The 21,997-nt window shown below is 35.8% G+C and overlaps 1 protein-coding gene across 3 annotated transcripts in view; it reads right to left on the minus strand.

Moving 5' to 3' along the window:
• Positions 1-21,997, minus strand: part of snx29.L (sorting nexin 29 L homeolog) — a 290,583-nt gene that overhangs the window by 53,666 nt on the left and 214,920 nt on the right. The window contains exon 20 of one of the 3 annotated variants that reach the window (XM_018236317.2): positions 11,457-11,832. The exons of the other annotated variants lie outside the window; for them this stretch is intronic. Coding sequence (XP_018091806.1) covers positions 11,773-11,832 — 60 coding nt within the window. The 3' untranslated portion in view covers positions 11,457-11,772. Of the gene's footprint in view, positions 1-11,456; positions 11,833-21,997 lie in introns of those variants that run through there. 3 annotated transcript variants of the gene reach the window in all.

Consider the following 21,997-nt stretch of genomic DNA (forward strand, 5'->3'; position numbering starts at 1 on the left):
TCATTTTTATATACTGTACTTCCCAAACTTCCTACATAAAAGGGAAGTAATCTGTTTTCTTCTGGATGGGACCCTCAGGCGTTAGCGCTTCAGTAACACAGAATCGGCTTTGAATGCATGATTTTAGCTGATGCCAAGCCATTTTGAGCTCTCGTTCTGAAACAGAAATAACTGGTGTTTTTATAGGACACCACTCGCACATTTCTACAAGCAAATGAATAGGGGAGATTAGGATTAGAATATTTTAGGCAAATTAGGGGTGCATCTGTTTCCTATGCTTACAGCAGAATTATACAATAGAGTTGCTTTTTAAAAAATATTCATGTTAATCTACAATATTCTATAGTGAATATTTAGTATTCTAGTCCACGCAATCCATATATAATCTATAGAATATAAATCTGTGGAACAATATATTCTTTAATTTTTTTTAATATTTGCCATGTAAAAGTAAGCAATTAAAATGTTATGGTAGAAATGGTTACAATTATAATAGGAGGGGAAAATGGCACAAAGGAGACAAATTCCATGGAATTCAATAAGAATGAGCAGCCAGGAGGCAGTTTAAATTCCAGGTTGGAGAGAGGCAGAATACAAATAAATTAGAATAATACACAAAACAGAATTCAAATTGTTTTACGTCAACAAGTGTGCTTTTAAAGCAAACTTCCCCTTCAATATTAACAAACAAGAGAGCAGCATGTGGCTACACAGAATATTCAGCATATTTGCACTTGTGTTTTACAACATACAACATAGAATACCACTTTGCTTGCCCCAGATAAGACAAGCAAAACCGCCGAACTCTAATCTCTAAAGCATAGATTCTTTAGCTTTTATATAAGTCTATAGAGAATAGTTCTGCTATGTGCATAGGTCATAAAAAGGTATAAATGTGTGAAGAGGTAACTTGTCCAAGATCACAGCAAGTTACTGAAGAAACTGAACCCAAACTTCCTAACCAGAGACCAATTACAAAAATGCAATGATGAAGGACTCTTTAGGCCTGAAAAATCTGACTGCTTATTCCATAAACAAATAAAATTCAGCATTGCAGCTTGGAGTATGTCTCAGCCCCTTCAATAATATGCCTGATGTTTATGTTGGAGGTGTGGCTTGTTAAGGGCATTTGTGGAGTCTGAGTCAGTTAGAATGTCCATCTGCAATTTTTGGAGCCACATTTATCAAGGGTTGAATTTCAAGTTCATGTTTTTAAAACTCCCATACACTGCCACGAAATTTGACCAATCGAAATGTATTATAAAAATCTAATTTTTTAAACTCGGTGAATAGGATAGACCCAAAAACGCTAATTTAATTTGATTTGGATTTTAAAAACTCGATTTTTTTTTCTCAGAAAAAAAAAACTCGAATGTCAGGAAGGCTGCAACTCCAAATTGATCCCTGGACTTAAAGAGCAATTCGGCAGGTTTTAGGTGGTGAATAGTAGAATTTGAGTTCTTAAAAGGCCAGATTATTTTAAATCTTGAAAAACTTCAATCAAATTTGAATAACTCCCTAGTCGAATTAGACAGTTTTGACCATAAAAAACCCTTGATAAATCTGCCCCTTATTATGTTTAGTTGACAAGATGAAGGAATTCTAGGAAGGAAGCTGATGATCACTGCCAAAATTTCAATTTGAATGGGATACCCTTGAGACTGAGCATTACCCATTGAGTTTTAATTCACAGCCAGGTCAGTATGCTAACTGGATTCCCAATTGCTCTTTAGTGTAATGCAGAGCTTTTCAATCTGTATATGTACAGCCAGAGGAGTGGATCCACTAAAAAGTTATTTTGGCTAAGAAGAGATGTTCCCCTTTAGTAAGCAAAGCAGAAGGAATTCTGGGAAGGAAACTAACATAGGGATCCGATGCACAAATAGGGTCTAGTAGCTGCATGAGGCATGTAAAGGATGGCTCTGGGCTATTCACTGTACACAATATCTTACATAAAAGCTTTTTCTATGCTTTTCAATTGGCCTTCATTTTTTTAATCGTTTTTTAATTATTTTCCTTCTTCTGACTCTATCCAGCTTTCAAATGGGGGTCACTGACCTTATCTATAAAACAAATGCTCTGTAAGGCTACACATTTTTTGTTGCTACTTTCTATTTTGGCTCTTCCAGTATGTAATTATTGCTCACTTCTTTAAAAATGAACTAACAAATCAACACATTCCATATAACATTATACCTGGTTGAAGCAAAATCCCCAAAGTCTTAATAATGACACACAGACGGGTCTAATTAACTAACATTAATTACAGGTACACTATTTGCAGGAGTAGTAATCCACACCAAATATATGTCATGCATGGGTTACTAATCCATACCAATTAGATGTTGGTTTTCAAGCAGTAAATGCTATCTTTTTATTGTTTTTTTTTTCTAGATTATCAGGCCTGTGGCAAACTTTGTTTTACATTCAATTAGATCCCCAGGTTTTGTTGAATTGTATCTTCCAGCAGCCCCTGGAGAGCCATGAAGTGGACACATTCAGTTAATAGGAACATTTTTCTTTAATGCTCTATTTTAGAAACCTCCTTTAAATCAGTGGTGCATCTGGAGCTCCCTTATGATGAATTACTGGAAACTACAACAGTGAACATAAGACATTGATTTGATTATATTATTATTATTATTAACATGTATTTATATAGCGCCAACATATTGCATAGCACTGTAAAGTAAATGTGATTATACAACTAAATCACATGAATTATATGCATAGAACATATGGAGTCACATACATCACAATCAATACAGGTACAAAAAGGTGAGGAAGGCCCTATGCATAGGCATACAGTCGAAAGGGAAGGGAGTAATACACAAGGTGTGGGAGTGGGCAAGATCGAATTAAGTGGGTGAGAAATGTGGTATTGTATGTGGTGTTGCGTTTGGTAGTTAAGCAGAGTGAGGGTAGGCTTCTCGAAAGAAGTGCGTTTTCAGAGATTTCTTGAAAGCAGAAAGGTTGGGAGAAAGTCGGAAAGACCGTGGGAGAGAGTTCCAGAGGAGGGGTGCAGCCCTAGCATGTGAGGAGGTAATGAGAGAAGAGTTGAGTAGCAGGTCAGTAGAGGAGCGTAGTAAGCAGTTGGGCGAGTATATAGAGATGAGTTCAGAGATGAAGGGTGGGGCAGAGTTATAAAGTGCTTTGAAAGTCAGTGTCATTAATTTGAATTTGATTCTGTAAGGTAACGGAAGCCAGTGCAGGGATTGACAGAATGGCGAGGCAGAGGAGGAGCGGTTGTTGAGGTGTATGAGCCTCGCAGCAGTGTTCTTTATGGACTGGAGAGGTGACAGTCTCTGGAGGGGAAGGCCAATTAAAAGAGAGTTACAGTAGTCTAGACGTGATATGATGTGAGAGTGAATAAGAATTTTGGCAGCATCTTGGGTGATAAATGATCGTATTTTGGATATGTTCCTTAGGTGGAAGTGACATGATTTAATAAGTGACTGGATATAAGGAGTGAATGACAGGGCAGAATCTAGGATAACTCCAAGGCACCGGGCCTGGGGAGAGGGGGTGATAGTGGAATTGTTAACTATGATGGATACTTCTGGGATGTTGCTGGTGTTAGTTGGAGGAAAGAGAACCATTTCAGTTTTAGAGAGGTTTAATTTAAGGTAGCGTTGCGACATCCAGGTAGAGATAGCGGACAGGCAGGAGGAGACGCGAGTTAGGAGTTCTGGGTTGAGATCAGGAGATAAGAGATAGATCTGAGTGTCATCAGCATAGAGGTGGTAGTGGAAACCATACGAGTTGATTAATTTGCCGAGGGAAGAAGTATAGAGGGAGAATAGTAATGGTCCCAAGACAGAGCCTTGAGGAACTCAAACAGAAAGAGGTAGGGGAGAAGATGATACTCCATTGTAGGAGACACTGAAGGAACGATTGGTGATGTAAGAAGAGAACCAGGACAGGGCTGTATCATGAAGGCCAAGCGAATGGAGGGACTGGAGGAGGAGAGGGTGATCTACAGTGTCAAATGCGGCTGAGAGATCAAGCAGTATTAGTAGTGAGAAATGATTGTTGGCTTTAGCAGTTAAAAGGTCATTAGTTAGTCGAGTCAGGGCAGTTTCCGTGGAGTGTTGTGGCTTAAAACCAGATTGTAGGGGGTCCAGCAGGTTATTGTCAGAGAGGAATGAGGTTAGTCGGTTGTAGACTAGGAGATTTGTATAGAACTGGGATTTGCTTGAGGAGGTAGTGAAAAATGTTTTATGAAGCATGATTATATAATCAAATCTTATGAAGATTTGATTATATAAATTGAAATCAAGAAACTTATCTCATGGCTTATGACAAAGAATACTGGGAAAACTGAACCAGATTTAAAGGGAAAACTCTACCCCCCAAACAATGTAGGTCTCTTTAAAAATATATTGAATAAAACAGCTTATATGTAAAACCTTGCTTCATGTCAATAAACCATTTTCTTAAAAATATACTTTTTTAGTAGTATGTGCCATTGGGTAATCATAAATAGAAAATAGCCATTTAAAAAAATAAGGGCCGCCCCCTGGGATCCTAGGATTCATGGTGAACACAAACAAACCATACATGTTAGGTCACATGAGCCAATTAACAGACAAAGTTGTGTCTTTTGCTTTCACACTTCTTCCTGTTACAGTTAGAGTTGTAGTATTTCTTGTCAGGTGATCTCTGAGGCAGCACACAGACCATCACAAAATGGTGGCTCAGGCAACATTTTCTTAAATATATACCAGTTTGGTAATATTCTTTAATATGCCACTTAATTTTATAAAAATGGTCTGTTGGTTAAGCATTCATTTTGGGGGTATAGTTGTCCTAAATGAAATGTATCTGTCCCATTGACTGATACTAAAGAAACAGTCTCCTTGACTTGAAAAAAATAGGTTTATGTGAAATATACAACTCAATTTCATTCTATCCCTTGATAAACAAGGGGATTCTCAATAGTGACAAGGGGTTGGTAAAGTAGAAAAGAGCCCAGGGCAATATATAAATGGATTTTTACACCAACCCCCTAGTGATGTGATCAACTGCCCATTCAACTAGACAGCACAAATATCTATATGAAATGTTTGGGTTTCTCCGTTATGTCTCACGTTCATTCATTAGCCTCAGGCAACAGCTATCTCTTGCTAGGGATGTATTAATAGTGGCATATTTTTCACAAATATGCTCCATGTATAAAGTCTTTCATATTTCATGAACTACTTTGTTGTGTAATCCAATTTCTGTCAATAGAAAACGGGAAACATTTGGATGAATGACAGCATGCGGCTTAGTTTCTTAACTATTTCTCTAGCAAGTGTCATATCTTTAGCCATTCAAATAAAACAGATAGGAATCTGTGGTGCAGAATGTCCGACATTATTGGGGCTATATAATTTATATTCTGGAAACAGAAGATCCATATAAGTTTTGATTAGGTGGAATACATACATTCAATAAGAGAGCAGATATTGTAGGGAATGTTTATGTTTTGTTTTAGAACTGATTCTGTGACCAGTATTTATATTAATATTTATTATTACTAGTGATGGGCGAATAAATATGCCAGGTGTGAATTCGAGGTGAAAAAAAATAGGCAAAAATTCATAGGCGAAAATTCATAGGCGTCTAAAAATTTTGGACGCGCGTCAGAAAAGTCGCTCACATCAAAATCGTCGTGTGTCAGCACTATTCGGACGCCCACTGACTTTAATGGCGGTGTTAAAATGTACCAGAATTGACGCAGTTGACAAAATTCCAAAATCGAAATTTTCAACGCTTCGCAAATATTGCGAGAAATTCGCAGAATTTTCAGCAATATAAAGCTGGAGAAATTCGCCCCTCATCATTAATTATTACTGATAATTCTTATACAAACTGTTTCAATGTAACTTAATAAGTTAGTCAGGGTTCTACAAAACGTCTACTGAATTTCCATACTTTTCGCACACAGGTGCAACTCAAATGCAGATAATAGAAGTATAATAAATAGTGTAATTTTTATTTATGGTAAGTTGCAATAAAGGCTCTGCATTGGTCATAGCTTTATGACAAATCATTTAATAAGTTAGGCAACATTTTGTTAAAAATCATTACAATTTTGTACATTTACTTAACAAAGTAAGATGCTAGTGTAAAATTTTAATAACAGCAAGAAAGGACAACTTTCCCTTTTTTCAGATGCTACAGGATTATACTATTTGATATGTTATCTATTCAGGGCACCTAAACAGGCTTTTTGTGTCTGCACAATTGTTTTTGTTTTTCAATGCATCATCCAAGGTATCCTGTTCTATTTCCTTTTTCCTCTGTAATAATAAAACAGTACCTTGTACTTGATCCAAACCAAGATATAATTAATCCTTATTGAAAGCAAAATATGCCTATTGTGTTTATATCATGTTCAAAATATTTTTTTAGTAGATAAAGTATAAGGTTCTAAATTACAGAAACATCCCTTATCAGGAAAACCCCATGGGGCAAATTCACTAAGCGCCGAACGCTAGCGTTAATTCGCTAGCGTTTGGCATTTTCGTTACTGCGCAAATTCACTAACGAACGCTGGCGTAGTTTCGCTAGTGTTACTTCGCACCCTTACGCCTGGCGAAGTTTCGCTAGCGACGTAACTATGCAAATTCACTAACGCGCGCAGTGTACTGAACGCTACCTTTTACGCTAGACTTCCTTCGCCACCTCAGACCAGGCGAAGCGTAATAGAGTAGATAGGGATTGCTTCAAAAAAAGTCAAAATTTTTTCTAAGTCCCAAAAAACGCTGGCGTGTTTTCTACATTATGGGTGATAGGCTGAAAAAGATCGAAATTTTTTTTGGGGCTCCGCTCCTTCCCCCCTACATTTCCTAACTCATGGCAACTTAACTATACAGTGGGCACATGTGTAGGGCAAAATACAATTTTTATTTGATGTTTTGAAGGTTTTCTAGAAAGAAACCACCATACACTTAAACCATTACATATACATTTGACCAATTAAGGGATCCACTGGTATATTTAGGTGTCTGTTCTTATGGTTTAACAACGCATACTGTATTTTTACAAAAAGAAAGGTTATAATGTAATTATTTTTCAGTTAACTATTAAATGTGCTTTTTTTTGTTGTTTTGTAATCTTTCAAAACAAAGGAAATGCACACAGTAATAAATCTAAATTCTTTTTGGATTTTTTAATGTGTACTGCCCTTTAACAGTGCTCTGCCACTACACAAATTAAATATATGCTTGTTAGAAAGCTAAAATGTCAGTGCTGTAGATGCGCAAATACATATGCTATTCAACGGGAACAGTAGAGATTAATTTACGTTATGGTTACTCAATATAGATCTTTAGGTCATAATCACCCAGCATGTTTGCTTATGCTTTTTTTGGCACATATAGACAAACACATAACTGGAAAGTCATACACAGACAATTTCTACTTCATGGTTCAAGTTGCAATAAATTGAGTTGGGCAGTTTTTTATCCCTTTGTAGATGCCTAGTCACTTGGAAAAGCCTGGTGCTTCTTTGTGTAAGTACCAGAACACTAAACACACACAGCTTATTTGGAATTCTCAGGCTTAGCTCTGAGCTCCCCAATCAAACAGGGAATGAGAAGAATGAGAAGTAACAAATCTGGATGAGAGCCCAGTTTGTAGAAGCTGCCAAGACTTCTTTGCTAGTCACTTAATGAGATCCAACAGCTTGTGATACCACTGTTTTTTAGCTACTACGTCCCTCAATACCATGGTTGCCATAAACATATAAAACATCCAACGCATCAAGAGTCACTATTAAAAAAATGAACATTCACATTTACAGTATTACAATCATAAGCCTTGTTTAAAACATACACTTGATTGGGGTGTGAGCATTACTTAAACAGAAACTAGAACTCTAAATGCATTTTTCCCTAAATACAACTGAAGGACCTGATCCGCTGATGAAGACTTATCTTGTTGCATTCCCATGTTCTGTTGAAGGGCTGCTGGGGGGGGTGATATCACCCCAACTTTCAGTGCAACAGTAAAAAGTGACTGAAGTTTTTCGGAGCACAAGACACATGACTGGGAGCATCTGGGAAATGAACAACATATCTCGCCGCATTTCAGAATTCAAAATGAAATATAGAAAATCTGTTTTCTCTTTTTAAAAATGGATTTCAGTGCAGAATTCTGCTGGAGCAGCACTATTAACTGATACCATTTGAAAAAAACATTTTCCCATAACAGTATCCCTTTAAACATTTGAAAAGAATTCTGAGATTCTAGTAGTAAAGGAACCCAGCTAAATGTAATTGCTGGGTGCTTTGGTCCCCCATTAAAAAAAAAGAACACAAACTAAAAATAAACAAAAACGGGGTTTTATACAGTAAATCAAATTCAATACTGTTGATTTTTAATTGTATTTGGAAAAAAATGGTACACTTTTTCTTCACTATTCTCTTTAAGAATTTAAGAAAATCGTTATCATTTAAGATTCCCGGTATATATAAGTGCTTACAGTACTCTACTATATCATCTGAAACTATTTGACATTTTACTATTTTAGTTGTTCTAAAGCACTTTAAGGTAATCAAATGTGTATATAATCTTTTTTCATCATGAAAATCCAAGATACCAAAGGCTTATATAACTGCACAATGCATTAACAGAATAAGCTTTTAACACTTTTAAAAGAGAAAGAACAGATGATCTTTGTGACTAAAGTTTCTCTATATTTGCCTGTAGCATAACATATGTAGTTGTGATCTTTCTCAGGAAGGAACTTACTATTCCCGAAGGTTCTGGTACAAAGAACAAGTTACCTTATATAAAAATTACATACAAAGACATACAGATGGAGCTGCTTTTAATAATGTATGTGGCTAGGCCTCTTACATGACAAAAGACTTTTTTCAGTTGTCGAGAATGATATTCCTGTGCAACTCAAGAACGCCTGTGAAGACCCAGATGGATAGTGAAATGTGGTAGAGCAAACAGTCCCAACAGGAAACAATTAAATTAATCTTCATAGTTATTAATCTACTGTAGGTCAATCATGGGATGGTTCTTAACAGTGCTTACAACATGAGCATCATATTTTAAAATGGAACAGACATTACACACAATTGCAATGGCGATTTAAAGCACTGGAAGCTTTATTTACCTAGATGACAATTTTTTTTGTGTCTGGTCTGCAACGTAAGGTGCTGTTTCCTTTTTACAACTTCACCCCTTTGAAACCAGAGATGTGCAAAATGTTGATCATTAAAAATTACCATCAATCTGCATGATGGAGCAGAAATCCAATGACTGGTTAGAGATATTGTACTAGGGATGCTATTGCCATTTAAAATGAGGTTTAAGTGGAGTAGGGTGCTATTTTAAATATATAGAGCCAGATTCAATTCAGGGAGAAACATTTATCTCAAGGCTTATCATGTGAAAACTCATAGATGAGATTCAATTTGAGGAGAAAAAACTTTCTCCTAATTCACTTCAATTTCTTTCCCCATAGACTTCAATAGCGTTTTCACATGATAAACCATAAGAAAAGTTTTGCTGAAACTAAATTGCATCACAATTTGAACCTCGTCCATTAGTTTTCATGTGAACCTTTTTCTCAATTAATTGAATCTGGTCCATAATGTATTAAATTATTTGAGATAAATAGAAAAAAAAGATTGGAAATTCAAATTCTGCGAAGTCAATGCACTAGAGGACACAATGACTTTCTGAATGAGCTGTGTAATATTTGGAATGAAGAAACAAGAAGAGGAGCAGACTCACAATGTATGCAGGGTTTTAATGTTTAGAAGTAATATTTTACATCCAGTTTGTAAACTACTGGAAGCTAGTGGTGGGACTGCCAGAGAATGGCAATGAAACAGCAGAAGCTAGTGAGATGGATGAATTTGGCAAACGCATTCATAGAGAATTAAAGTCGTTAGTCTATAAAACTGAGTAGCAATTGGGATATGACATGATAAAGCAGTGAACAAGTGTCTCGTCAGCTGTAAGTAAGGATATATTCTTGGTGAAGCATAGCTGGAAACAGCAGAAATGCTTGAGAAACAATTTGGTAAGGCGAGAGACACTAAAAAGCACACCAAAGCACAACCATGTAAGATTGATGTGATAAAGATATATCAGAAAGGTATTGGGTGACAAAAATAATTTTAAAAATGCTTAATAAGACAACTGTAGAACATCCATTGATTACTAGGTCATAATACCATCTATAGTTAAAATTTTGCCTTAAAAATAGGAATAATTTTTCCAAAAATGTATGCTGTAGCCTTTAACAGACAAGTGATGGACACTTGATATAACATTTGGGTCATGCCCTGAGTTTCCATAGCTAAAAATGCTCTCGATGTAAGGTATATAGAAACCGGTTTTGTCAATGGCTTGTTGAGATCTGCTAGTGGGCGTGGACAGCTGTGGCCAAATTCATTATATAACTGTACAATTATACAATTAGGGGCAGATTTATCAAGGGTCGAATTTCGAAGCTGTGGCCAAATTCATTATATAACTGTACAATTATACAATTAGGGGCAGATTTATCAAGGGTCGAATTTCGAAGTAAAAAATACTTTAAAATTCGACCATCAATCTAAAATACTTCGAATATCGAAGTCAAAGGATTTTTTACCGAATTTGGCAATCGAACAATCAAAGTAAAATCGTTCGAATTGAACGATTTGAACGATTTCAGTGATCGATCGAAGGATTTTCCTTCGACCTCTACAAACTGCTCTAGAAGGTCCCCATAGGCTAACATAGCACTTCAGGCAGGTTTAATTTGGCAAAGTATTGAAGTCTAGTTTTTTTAAAAAGACAGTACTTCAATTATCGAATGGTCGATTATTCGAAATATTTTTACTTTGAATCGAAGACGAAGTAAATTCGAAGTCGTAGTATCCTATTCGATGGTCGAAGTATCCAAAAAATTACTTCAAATTTCAAATTTTTTTTACTTTGAAAATTCCCTCGAATTCACTTCGACCCTGATAAATCTGCCCCCTTGGTTTTACTGTATTAAGAGCTTTTACATTGCTAAATTAAACTTGGGAACATGAAATAAATAAAGGCAAAACAAAAGAACAAGTCAATTGATTTCCTTAGCTTCGTGAGTCTGCATCGCCATCAGAAATCTGAAACAGAAGACAGTTATCCATTTCCCTTATTAACTGCATGAGAAACATAAAATGCAAACACATTTTTAGAAACGATGTTTTAATGGAATGACTGAAAAGCCGAAAAACTCCTTAACGTATTCATAGTTAACAGTGTCTGCAAAAACAGCTTATGGATGAGCAGTGAAATTAAAAAAAAAGAAGTATGACGTATCTGTAAGTTACATTTCCGCGTGATATCTGTTTGTCTCCAGAAAAGTTTATATGTAATTGCTAATTGCGAAGTGGAAAACAAGCTTTCATTTATTGTCACTAATAAAGCACAAACATGGAATAAAAGACTAGTTATTGTTGCTCAGTCTAATAACTTTAAAGCATTACTGAATGGCTCATGCATTACTGATGCCTTTGGCAAAAAGAACATCAAAATACTTGAAAAAGAATACAATTTTGCTTACAAATGTAATGCTAAGCAACTTTTCAATGTAGATTAATTAAAAATATTTGATTCATATTCCATTGAATCAGTGTTTCAGTACACAGCTCTCCTACAGCCAAGACTCCAATTCAGACAATGCTTTGCATGCTTCTTTGATCCTTCTACTTCCCACATCATTCTTTGCATTTTGAGATTTGAGTCTTGAGTTGTCCTCCGTTATATTGTTTCAATGACGTGTGGTTAGAAAGAACAGTTCGGAGAATAGAAAAAAAATCTCCCTTTAATTCCCTTGAAATGACACTATAGACATAAATAAAAAAAAATAAAAAAAGGAATTCATTTTTTGTGGAAAAATGTACAATTTCGCTAGTGGTGGAGATTTTAATAAATCTGCATGTGAGTTTTGCCATGTCTTTTGTATTGGCAGGAAAAAAGGTCATGCACTCCAATGCATTTGGGGGCACATTTACTTAGCATGAGTGAATGAATAGAAGAAAAATTACTTTGAATTCCAAAGGTTTTTTTTGGCTACTTCGACCATGGAATTGGCTACTTCGACTTCGAATCGAACGATTCGAACTAAAAATTCGATAGTCGTAGTACTGTCTCTTTTAAAAAAACTTCGACCTCCTACTTCACCAAGTAAAACCTAGCGAACATCAATGTTAGCCTATGAGGAAGGTCCCCATAAGCTTTCTAACAAATTTCTGGTCGAAGGAAAATCGCTCGATTCGAAGGATTTAATTGTTCGATCGCACAAATTGCGGTAAAATCCTTTGATTTCGATATTCGAAGTCGAAGTCAAAGGATTTAACTTCGACAGTCGAATATCGAGGGTTAATTAACCCTTGGTATTTTACCCTAAGCTCCTTGATGTCAGAATAAAAGCCCATTGACTCCAATGCACTAGGCAGATTTTTTCCAAATTTTGTCGAATTTAACTGCAGTTTTGCAAATTTTGCAGCAAAGCAAAATAGAGAAGTAGTAATAAAGGTTTCTTCATATCCATATACTTAATAAGTTCAGTAATAATTAATACTACCGTTCTACATAAAAAACACATTTGTAAGAAGGGGAAAATTTAGCCTTTTTGCTGCACCATTTACACAGAAAAAAAATTGTAATCTGCCAGCTTTCCGTGATCCGCTAGTTTGTGAAATCGGTCAAGCAGCGGGAGATCGTGAAAAGAAATGAGTTTGCGTTCCGCTGTGGAGCGCACGCACTAAAACAGACGGTGCACCATCTTGGATCCTCTTGAAAAGGACATCTGCAGAGAAGAGTAGATGTCAAGAACAGGCTTGAGGCTGCTGAGAGTTCAAACCCGGCTGTGCCCTTGGAACTTTGAATCTGGTATGACCATTCCAAGTTCTTTTTGGGGGGCTTCTACAGCTGGCAAGGAGGAGGGAGTGGGGGGACGCCCCAATACATCCCTTTGAAAAAAATCTGCGCTCTATATTTAGCCACTCATCGATCTGCCTGTTAAATTTACTCAGTAAAGCACTCTGCATATTTCATTGCTTCACCATTTTGGGAAAATAATCCCATAATCCCAATTCAAATAATTTTGCTGTCTTGCTGAACTACAACTCACAACCCTTTTCTTGTCCCTTAAATTACAAGCATACACCACAACCAAGGAACAGTTATTTGAATTTTCTTTACAGGAAAAGTGATTATCCACCTGGATTGAATATATTATCGGTTTTATGTATATTTATTCTTAAATAATTCATTGTGCTTCCTGGCAGACCAGTGTTTTAGAGATGATATAAGCAATAAATTATACTTTTAATATATTGGTTTCGCAATCCACATTCTATCTGTTTTCTGTATATTGAATTTTATCCTCAATAGGACATTGGGAATTGAAGGTGTGTAGTCTTGACAAGTTTAATAACTTTCCCCTTTTTGTCACAAGACTCTTATTTGTTACCATTTACACAGTCTTTCATCTTTGTAAAAAAAACTGCTTATTCAGTATACTGTCATGTGGTTGAAAAGCCACAAGTAAAAAATTGTGTAAAAAGTTGTGCAACTTTGTAAAAACTAGTATAAAGCTAGGTAAGTCCTTATGTAATTATATTAACTATGCAATGTTTTTTCCCAAGAGTTTCAAAGTCTTAATTGATTTCTCCAATTCCACTGAATTGTGTTATTTTGACAAATATTAGCTTAACTCTGTTGAGCACTTTTATAAATTAACAACTAGTGCTTTAACATCGGGATTAACACAAAAGAGCCATCTCAGCATTAGTCTACAGAATATATATTTAATTTTATGGCAAATTCTGCAATTTGATGTCAAGTTAAATACACGCTTTTATAAATATGCCCACATACGTAGGTAGTTATGATTATCTGACACATTGTTCAGATTCTGTAAAAAACAGTGTTGTATACAATGTGCAGACGTTAGCACTGATACATGCATATTTAAAGCTATCACTTTTATCACTTGATCTTAAAGTGGGTCATAGATGACATAAATAGGAGGTTAATAGGCGCAGCAGCTCCTTAGGCTGGGTGGATTGAATGTGACTGCTGAGTGCATCGTTTAATGGCCTATTGCTGCAAGGCGTAGGATTTCAGTTTTGTTTGAAGATATTGGGTGCATTTTTTATGGGGGATAGAGAGGATAGAAGGCTATAATTCTAAAAGTATGTAATAAAGTAAGACAGCAGATGACTGAAATTACAGTGTATCTGACAGAAGTTAAGGTCAAATTCCAGAGCACATGGAGATGCTACTTAAGAGACATATCGACACCAGTAAACACAATCTGACTTTTCTTCTTTTGTAAGATATTGCTTGATTCACTATACCCTGCTTTTCTAATATGATTTTTATTTACCATACAGTATATAAAGTATGTAGTAAAATGTAATGAATTATCTCAATCATATCTGACGAATGATGTCACCCATTTCCACTGAGCACCTCTTATTGTTAAAAATGTCTCCCATTTGGTCAAATTTTCAAGATCTGCTTTGTCTAATTTCTTGATATCATTTTGATATACTACTGTATATTTTGGGTGCTTATGATAAATTACTAATATCTGAAGTTAGAAAGAACACCTAAACTCCAGAAGTGACACGTTATAAGTATATCGATGCGGAATAGCCATCTATTGATATTGGCAACATTTTTGTCTATTCATCTAACCTAACACCCATTTTATTAAACCTTCAACTGATTATTGTTCTGGTGCACAGGCCCATAATAATGCATATGACATAATTTTAAGACGAAAGACCAGCGTGAGGATAATTTGGTTAGAAAAGACCACAGTAAGGGCAGTGAGGTTGCGAAATGCCCTGCCGGGTGATGTTGTGATGGCAGATTCTAACAAATTGGGTTTGGGTGACTTCTTGAACAAGCATAATATACAAGACTATTGAGAGCTTAAGATTTACAGTTAGCTCGTTTTTTATTCAACTCAAATTAACTTTGTAACTACAATTTTTTTATTGGGAAACATCATATGGTCTTGAGCCAATTATGCTGCCACTGACAGGCATTGACTGCAACAATATTTTTTCAAGAAAAAGTTGGGTAGTAGTAGTTCAGAGAGGTATTAACTAATCATGAAATCAATATATTTTAAAGGAACAATAACATCAAAAAATTGTTTAAAGTAAAAGTGTTTTAAAGTAATAAAAATATAATGCAGTGTTGCCCATGCACTGGTAAAACTGCTGTGTTTGCTTCAGGAACACTACTTTTGTATATATAAATAAGCTGCCGTGAAACAATGGGGGCAGCCATTCAAAGGAGAAAAGGCTCAGGTTACACAGCAGATAAGCTCTGTAGAACATAATGTTATCTGTTATCCACTATTTAACCTGTGCCATATAGTTTTTTTTTAATTCCCAACATTGCTACACAGCAGTTTGTTTATATGAACTATAGTAGTGTTTCTGAAGCAAACAGATTTGTTTTACCAGTGCAGTACATGAAGTTTTCATTACTTTAAAACACTTTAATTTTTTGGTCTTACTGTTCCTTTAAACTGGATAAAACATTACGATTTCCGCAGTACATGAAAATGTTCCTAAATCTTGACGGGATATAATGATAATTCTTCAAAGCAGTCATTGCATGCATAGTTTGCTACAGGTTAAATATAACTTTCTTTGCTCACCTTGGTTTTCAAATGAGTGTAGAATAAAAAATATCTTTATATACTACTGAAAATAATAATGAAAATGTTTTCAGTTTTTGTAGAATATAGTTATTTCCCCCTATTCTCTCCCACTGTTTTTTTTTAATGATACACTATCAAAGAAAGAGTATTTTCTGGTATGATCTACTACCCCTAAGCCCTGCAACACTATCTCAGTTACAGTAACACACAGGAAATGTTTGAGTAGATTATTGGCACAATAACATATATTCTGCCTTACTAATTCATGAAAGTAAATGACTGTGAAATTTCAATGTGGGTAATAGTTCAGGTCAGATACAATAAAGTTAGACACTAATTAATAGTTTGTACATTACAGGGGAACTATCACGAAAAATGAAAATGTAATATAAGCTTTCTCATACTGAAGTAAGAAACTCTCTAAATACAATCAATTAAAAATTCTGCATTGTTTCCGAAAATAATCACGTTTATATTCACTATTCCTCTCTCAGCATCTGTTACTCCTCATTCTGTCTTCGTGCAGCAGTTGGGTGTCAGATGAATGATCCAATATATCTAATAGGGGGGCTTCCTTTCCTAGCAGACGTATTAGAGCTCACTCGAATAACTGATTCCAGTACATCTAACAAAATAACTGCCTTTTGCACAAATCCTGCATGTAGAGAGACAGGGTTTCTGATGATTTTAATAAAGTGAGCTCTAATACATCTTCTAGGAAAAAGGAGCCCCCTATAAGATATATTGGATCATTCATCTGACATCTAGCTCCTGAATGAAGACAGAATGAGGAGAAACAGATACTGAAGATAAACTTGATTATTTCAGAAACGGTACATCATTTTTAACTAATTGTATTTAGAAAGTTTCTTATTTCAGTATGCTGAAGCTTATATTAAATTTTCATTTTGCAATAGTTCCCCTTTAAGCTATAGTAAATGTGTCTCATTAGATTCTCTAAGTTATACACTGGCATGTCCACCAGTCGCCCCAGTTTTTCCAGGAAATCTGGAATTTAGGTACAGAACCTATGAGAATGTGAATGAAGTTATGGGCATATCTGGCTATGATTATAGAAAGATCTGGAAGTGATGTTGGTGCACCAAGAGGTGTGAAGAAAAGAAGGCACGTGTATGTCTGCAAATGCAGTTACGGTACCTGCAATTTCTACACAGTCCGTTGCGCGTAAAAAAACCTTTATTAAAGGTAGCTGCATCAACATGTCCTTCTTGAACTTCCGCTCTATGCATTTCTCAGTTTTTCCTGCCTTCCATTCTGAATTGAGCACTGTGTTGACACAGAGGAACCCTGGAGTGACTGCCAGCTCCAGACCAGACCCTAGCACCAGGGTTTCCTCAGCACTCTGTGTTAGTTGTTGCGGCTCAGTTGCAGGGTCGGACTGGGGGGGTTGGCAGGGCCCACGAGAGCCAGGTCCACCAGGTTTTTTCCCAGTGTCTTACCAGCACAGTCTGACCCTGCTCAGTTGCACTGGAAGAATAGAGCACACGTCACTCGCACACCAAACACTGGAAACAACACCAATGAGACACCAGAAATGGTGATAGGCAGACTTTCAAAATATTAGGCATAATTGCACTCAATTTCCAGCTACACAAATTTACATCACCCCCTTGCGGCCATAATATTCTACAAAAAGAAGCTGCTTTGTTGGGGGAAAATGGCACTAAAAAATGCTCTAAATTGCACTTGCGGATATACATGTGCCCTTAAGTCCAAGTTTTTAAATTAAGAAAGATCACCAGCATTTACTATGATTAACATTTTTATGTCATAGACACTACAGCATGGGAACTGGCACAGGTCACAAGAAGCATTGCCAGACATTGTCAGATTTGCCTAAAACAATAACAATTCTACAGAAGCAAGAACAAGTACAATTCTCTGACACACTATTCTAGAAAAAAACTAGAAGGAAAAAAAATAAGAATGATATAAAATATTTAGTTCAATTTAATTTTAGCTTTTTGAAAATATGTAAACATTTAAAACTCAAATTATAAGCTGTAGTTTAGACAGAAATGTTGCTTTTTTTTTTTTTGCTAAATGAGCTTCTTTGATTATGTTCCCATCATGGATAAATAAGAACAGGTAGCTTTAATCTGTAACTGAAGTAGGATATGGAGCAGGAAATGTTTACAAGATGGGAACTTTTTGTACTGGTTTTCTAATGCCTAATATATTTTAGAAATTGTTTCAGATTTTCTACGACCAAGCTTCTGAGAATACTGCCCTTCAGTGACCCAGCCACTCTTGCTATAGATTCTTTCTCATTCCTAGTGTACATGGAAGAAATTGGGTTTTCTTTCTTATGCAGGAAAACATATTTTAAAGCCCTCCTTAACACGGTCTTGTTTCAGAGGAGATGTGTCTTCGTGAGAAAAAAATATGATGATTACTAATCCACATAACATTTTTCTGGTTTACTTGGAAGCACAAAGTCTATTCAATTAACCTACTGTAGCTCATTTCCTATAAGGAATTCAATTGCTTGTCACTTCTAAGCCAGTCTAATATATTGCCAGACTCTTCTACTAAGTAAACTGTACATGATTTTTCTAAGCAACAATTTTCTAAACAACAGTTTATGGTAACAGGGCCTTTAATATAAAAATCAATGCATTTAGTCCCAAGGACATATTTAAAGTCATAGTTTCCTTGATACTTATGTGAGCATTTTATTGATTTAGTAATAGGTTCCCATAAAATAATACCCTGATAAATGCTCACGAATGGTCTCATTGGTTGATACAGGATACGGTGCTTATCTGCTTTGTACTTGGTCCGTATAACAACAGAAGAAAATAGAATAATTTTAAATAATTCAAATAAACTAAAGAGGAGTTAATATATATTATAATGGGCACAAGGTTTGTTTAAGGTCTAGTTACCAACAGAAATCAATCAGAAGTTTTAAAAAAATTAGCTACTGTTAAAGAGAGTGGGGGAGCACCACAAGCATGAAAAGAGTTCAAGGGGGAAGGGGTGCCAACTAAGAGCTGCGATTGGCTATTTGGCACCCTCTTTGTGGACTGGCAGCATATTGGAGACACTGGGGGTCATTTATCAACACTGGGCAAATTTGCCCATGGGCAGTAACTCCTGGCAACCAATCAGATTGCTGCATTCATTGTTCTACTTGCAGCTGGCTTCAAAAAGCTAATTACTGATTGGTTGCTATAGGTAACTGCCCATGGGCAAATTTGCCCAGTGTTGATAAATGAGCCCCACTGTTTGGCAGTATATCTTGTTTTATACAACCAAAACTTGCCAAGCCAGGAATTTAACAATAAGCACCTAATTTGAGGCCACAGGGAGCAACATCCAAGGGATTGATGAGCAACATGATGCTCGTGAGCCATTGGTTGGTGATTACTGCCCTAAAGTACCTTTATACTGTATGTCATTGGTGACTCACAGAAACAATAACACTTTGCTGATCATATGAACAGTGGTGCTAACAAAGCCCAGATAATGTGCTGTTCAGTATAGATTTATCGCCATAAATTATGTATAAATGTGTCTTAAACTGTTTGGAATCTCAGTTCTGTTTCCTACATCTATATTCTATAATTTTCCTCACATCCTGAAAAAATGGAGTTGTTAAAACCGGACAATCTGAATAACATTAAACAGAGTAACAAAATTGATTGCCAATTTGTATAATATGGTTGATGCTCTGATTTTTAGTAGCCATCAAATTATTTAAACATACTGTAATGTAATACCTGGCTGCCTACCCTATAGGAAGGCTTCTCTAGACAAATAAGAGAGTTGGACTCATTTAAACCAAGGAGGGTTTACTGCACATTTAAACAGTGACTTGTGTTATCCTCTGCCTTGCTAGGAGAGCAAGCCTGTGGTGCTTTCCAAAAATGAATTTTCTACATGATGCCAATAAGTAAACATGGCAGAATGCTTCCACCTTCTGGAATAAGTGACACTCAGTGGCCCTTTGGATTACGCTTGCCTTCTCAATTCATTCACAAGGTGGACATTTCCATTCATTAGAATGCAAGTGATTTCCTTAGAATAAGAGAGATGGCTAGCAGCAAGGGCACATTTGATTGCAGCAATCACATGTTCTATCTGCAACCAGTGATGGAATCAAGGAAGGAGCATCAGACGTTCAGAACCACAGCATATCTCTTTTATGAAATTCATATTTTTTTATAAGAGGTACTGCAACCCCTTTCAGGTCCTGAAAATATGTAGCAGGTGTTTAATGCTATTCAATTTTGAAAGAAAAAGTAAAACATTGTAGAAACGCATTTGCTGATGTTAAGAACCAAGATGATGTCTTTCACCACAACAGCAAACCAGTATATGTGCATCTGTTTTTTTGAGACTGACATTTGTAGATTTATAGAAAAAACATTGATTATTTAAAGAATTTGTATCAAAGATTATTTAGAGCCCTATATATCACCATGACATATTTAGTAGTTATTGTAACCAGCTCATAGACAGACACAAAAAAGACTGAAGCTCATATTGATGTTAAAAGGCAGAAATGTAGTTTCTCAACATCCTCTATGGGTCCTTTTCTCAATATTCCTATACAGTTGCTCATGGTTATACTCTTCCCAACCTGTTCTGTGCAATGAAGCTGACCCAGTAAAATTTACATCTTCTGACTCTTGGAGAAACCAGATAAAACTGCACTGCAATTTGCATGGACCTCCATACCTTAACTTACATCAGCTAAAAATAATTTAAACATCAAATAAACCACCAATATGGATTCAGGCAGCTTAGTTGGGATCAAGTACAAGTTACTGTTTTATTATTACAGAGAAAAAGGAAAGCAGTTTTGAAAATGAGAATTATTTGCTTAAAATAGACACTATGGTAGATGGTCTTCCTGTAATTCAGAGCTTTCTGGATGTGTGTGTGTGTAATCCAATTGCAATAAGGTCCACACTCTCAGGACTTTTTAAAAGGAAAAAAAATGTTTTATTGTAGAAGGTTGTGTATACATACATATATATATATATATATATATATATATATATATATATATATATATATATATATATATATATATATATATATATATATATATATATATATATTTGCCACAACAGCGCTAATTCACTAAAATGTGAAGTTGCGTCCAGGGTGCCAAATGATGTACAATCTTTTGCAGCCTATCACCCTGAAAAATGAAGTCGCCAGCGTTTTTTGGGACTTAGAAAAATTTTGAATTTTTTTTTGAGGAACTCCTATCTACTCTACTGCACCCTCACCTGGTCTGAGGTGGTGAAGGCAAGTCTGGCGCAAGAGGTAATGTTCATTAAAATCCGCATCTTAGTGAATTTGCGTAATGTCCATTCGCCAGAGCAAAGATTCGCCTGGCGTTAGAGTGCGAAGTAGTGCTACAGTCTATCTCCTTCGCTAGCGAATTTACGCAGGAGAATACAGTACATCCTCAGGTGCAAGGGAGCCAAACATAAACTCTAGGGAATATATGGGATATATATAGTTTCAAGCTCCATTGATTATCTTCTTGATTTGTTTAAGATATTCATCATTTTCTGGAAATGTTAATTTGGGTTCTGTTGAGTTGTATAATGCAATATCTCTGGGCCCTATTGATCATAAAAAGACAGCACACAAGCCTCTATGTAATCTGACATATTGCTGCTAATTTTTGGAGCTCTGCGGTTCTTTCCCCTACAATGTTTAGTTCCAAAGACTTTTAGCTGAGCACACTAACAAACTGGGTCAGTGTTCAACATATAACTAAATGAACTTCTATGACCATGACTCTGAAGTTAACTTAGACGTATCTATTTCTGATTTCCTTATGCCTTTGCATAATATTTTCAAAGTGGTCATTTTTTATACAAGTTGGTCAAAATACTGTGCAGAGCATCGAGGGACTTGTGAATGCAAATACTGTACTATAAATCCTATGAAGCAATAAGTAAAACACAGTTAAATTGGCTCAATAACAGCAGATGCTCTAAAAGACAAGCAAATGGCATCTGTGGGGTAGGAAGGTTCCTAAAGTGTAACCATCAGACTGATGAGCACTTAAAAGTTTTATGTAGCAGATAAATATATCCATGACAGACACTTAAACTTCCGAATCCCCATGACTCTGTCTCCTCTACTGGATGCAACACATTATACCAATAGATTGAAAAAATATATAAAATGCTTTCGCATAAAAAAGCGATAATTATTAGCAATAGAATAAGCATTAGTCTTTGTTTTATGGAAAGTCACTAAAAACTTTGAGCCAATATAATCCTGTTATTACTCATTTCTGCTAAGAAAAGTTGATATTTTTTC

This window comes from Xenopus laevis, chromosome 9_10L (assembly GCF_017654675.1).
Source record: "Xenopus laevis strain J_2021 chromosome 9_10L, Xenopus_laevis_v10.1, whole genome shotgun sequence".
Classification (NCBI taxonomy): domain Eukaryota; kingdom Metazoa; phylum Chordata; class Amphibia; order Anura; family Pipidae; genus Xenopus; species Xenopus laevis.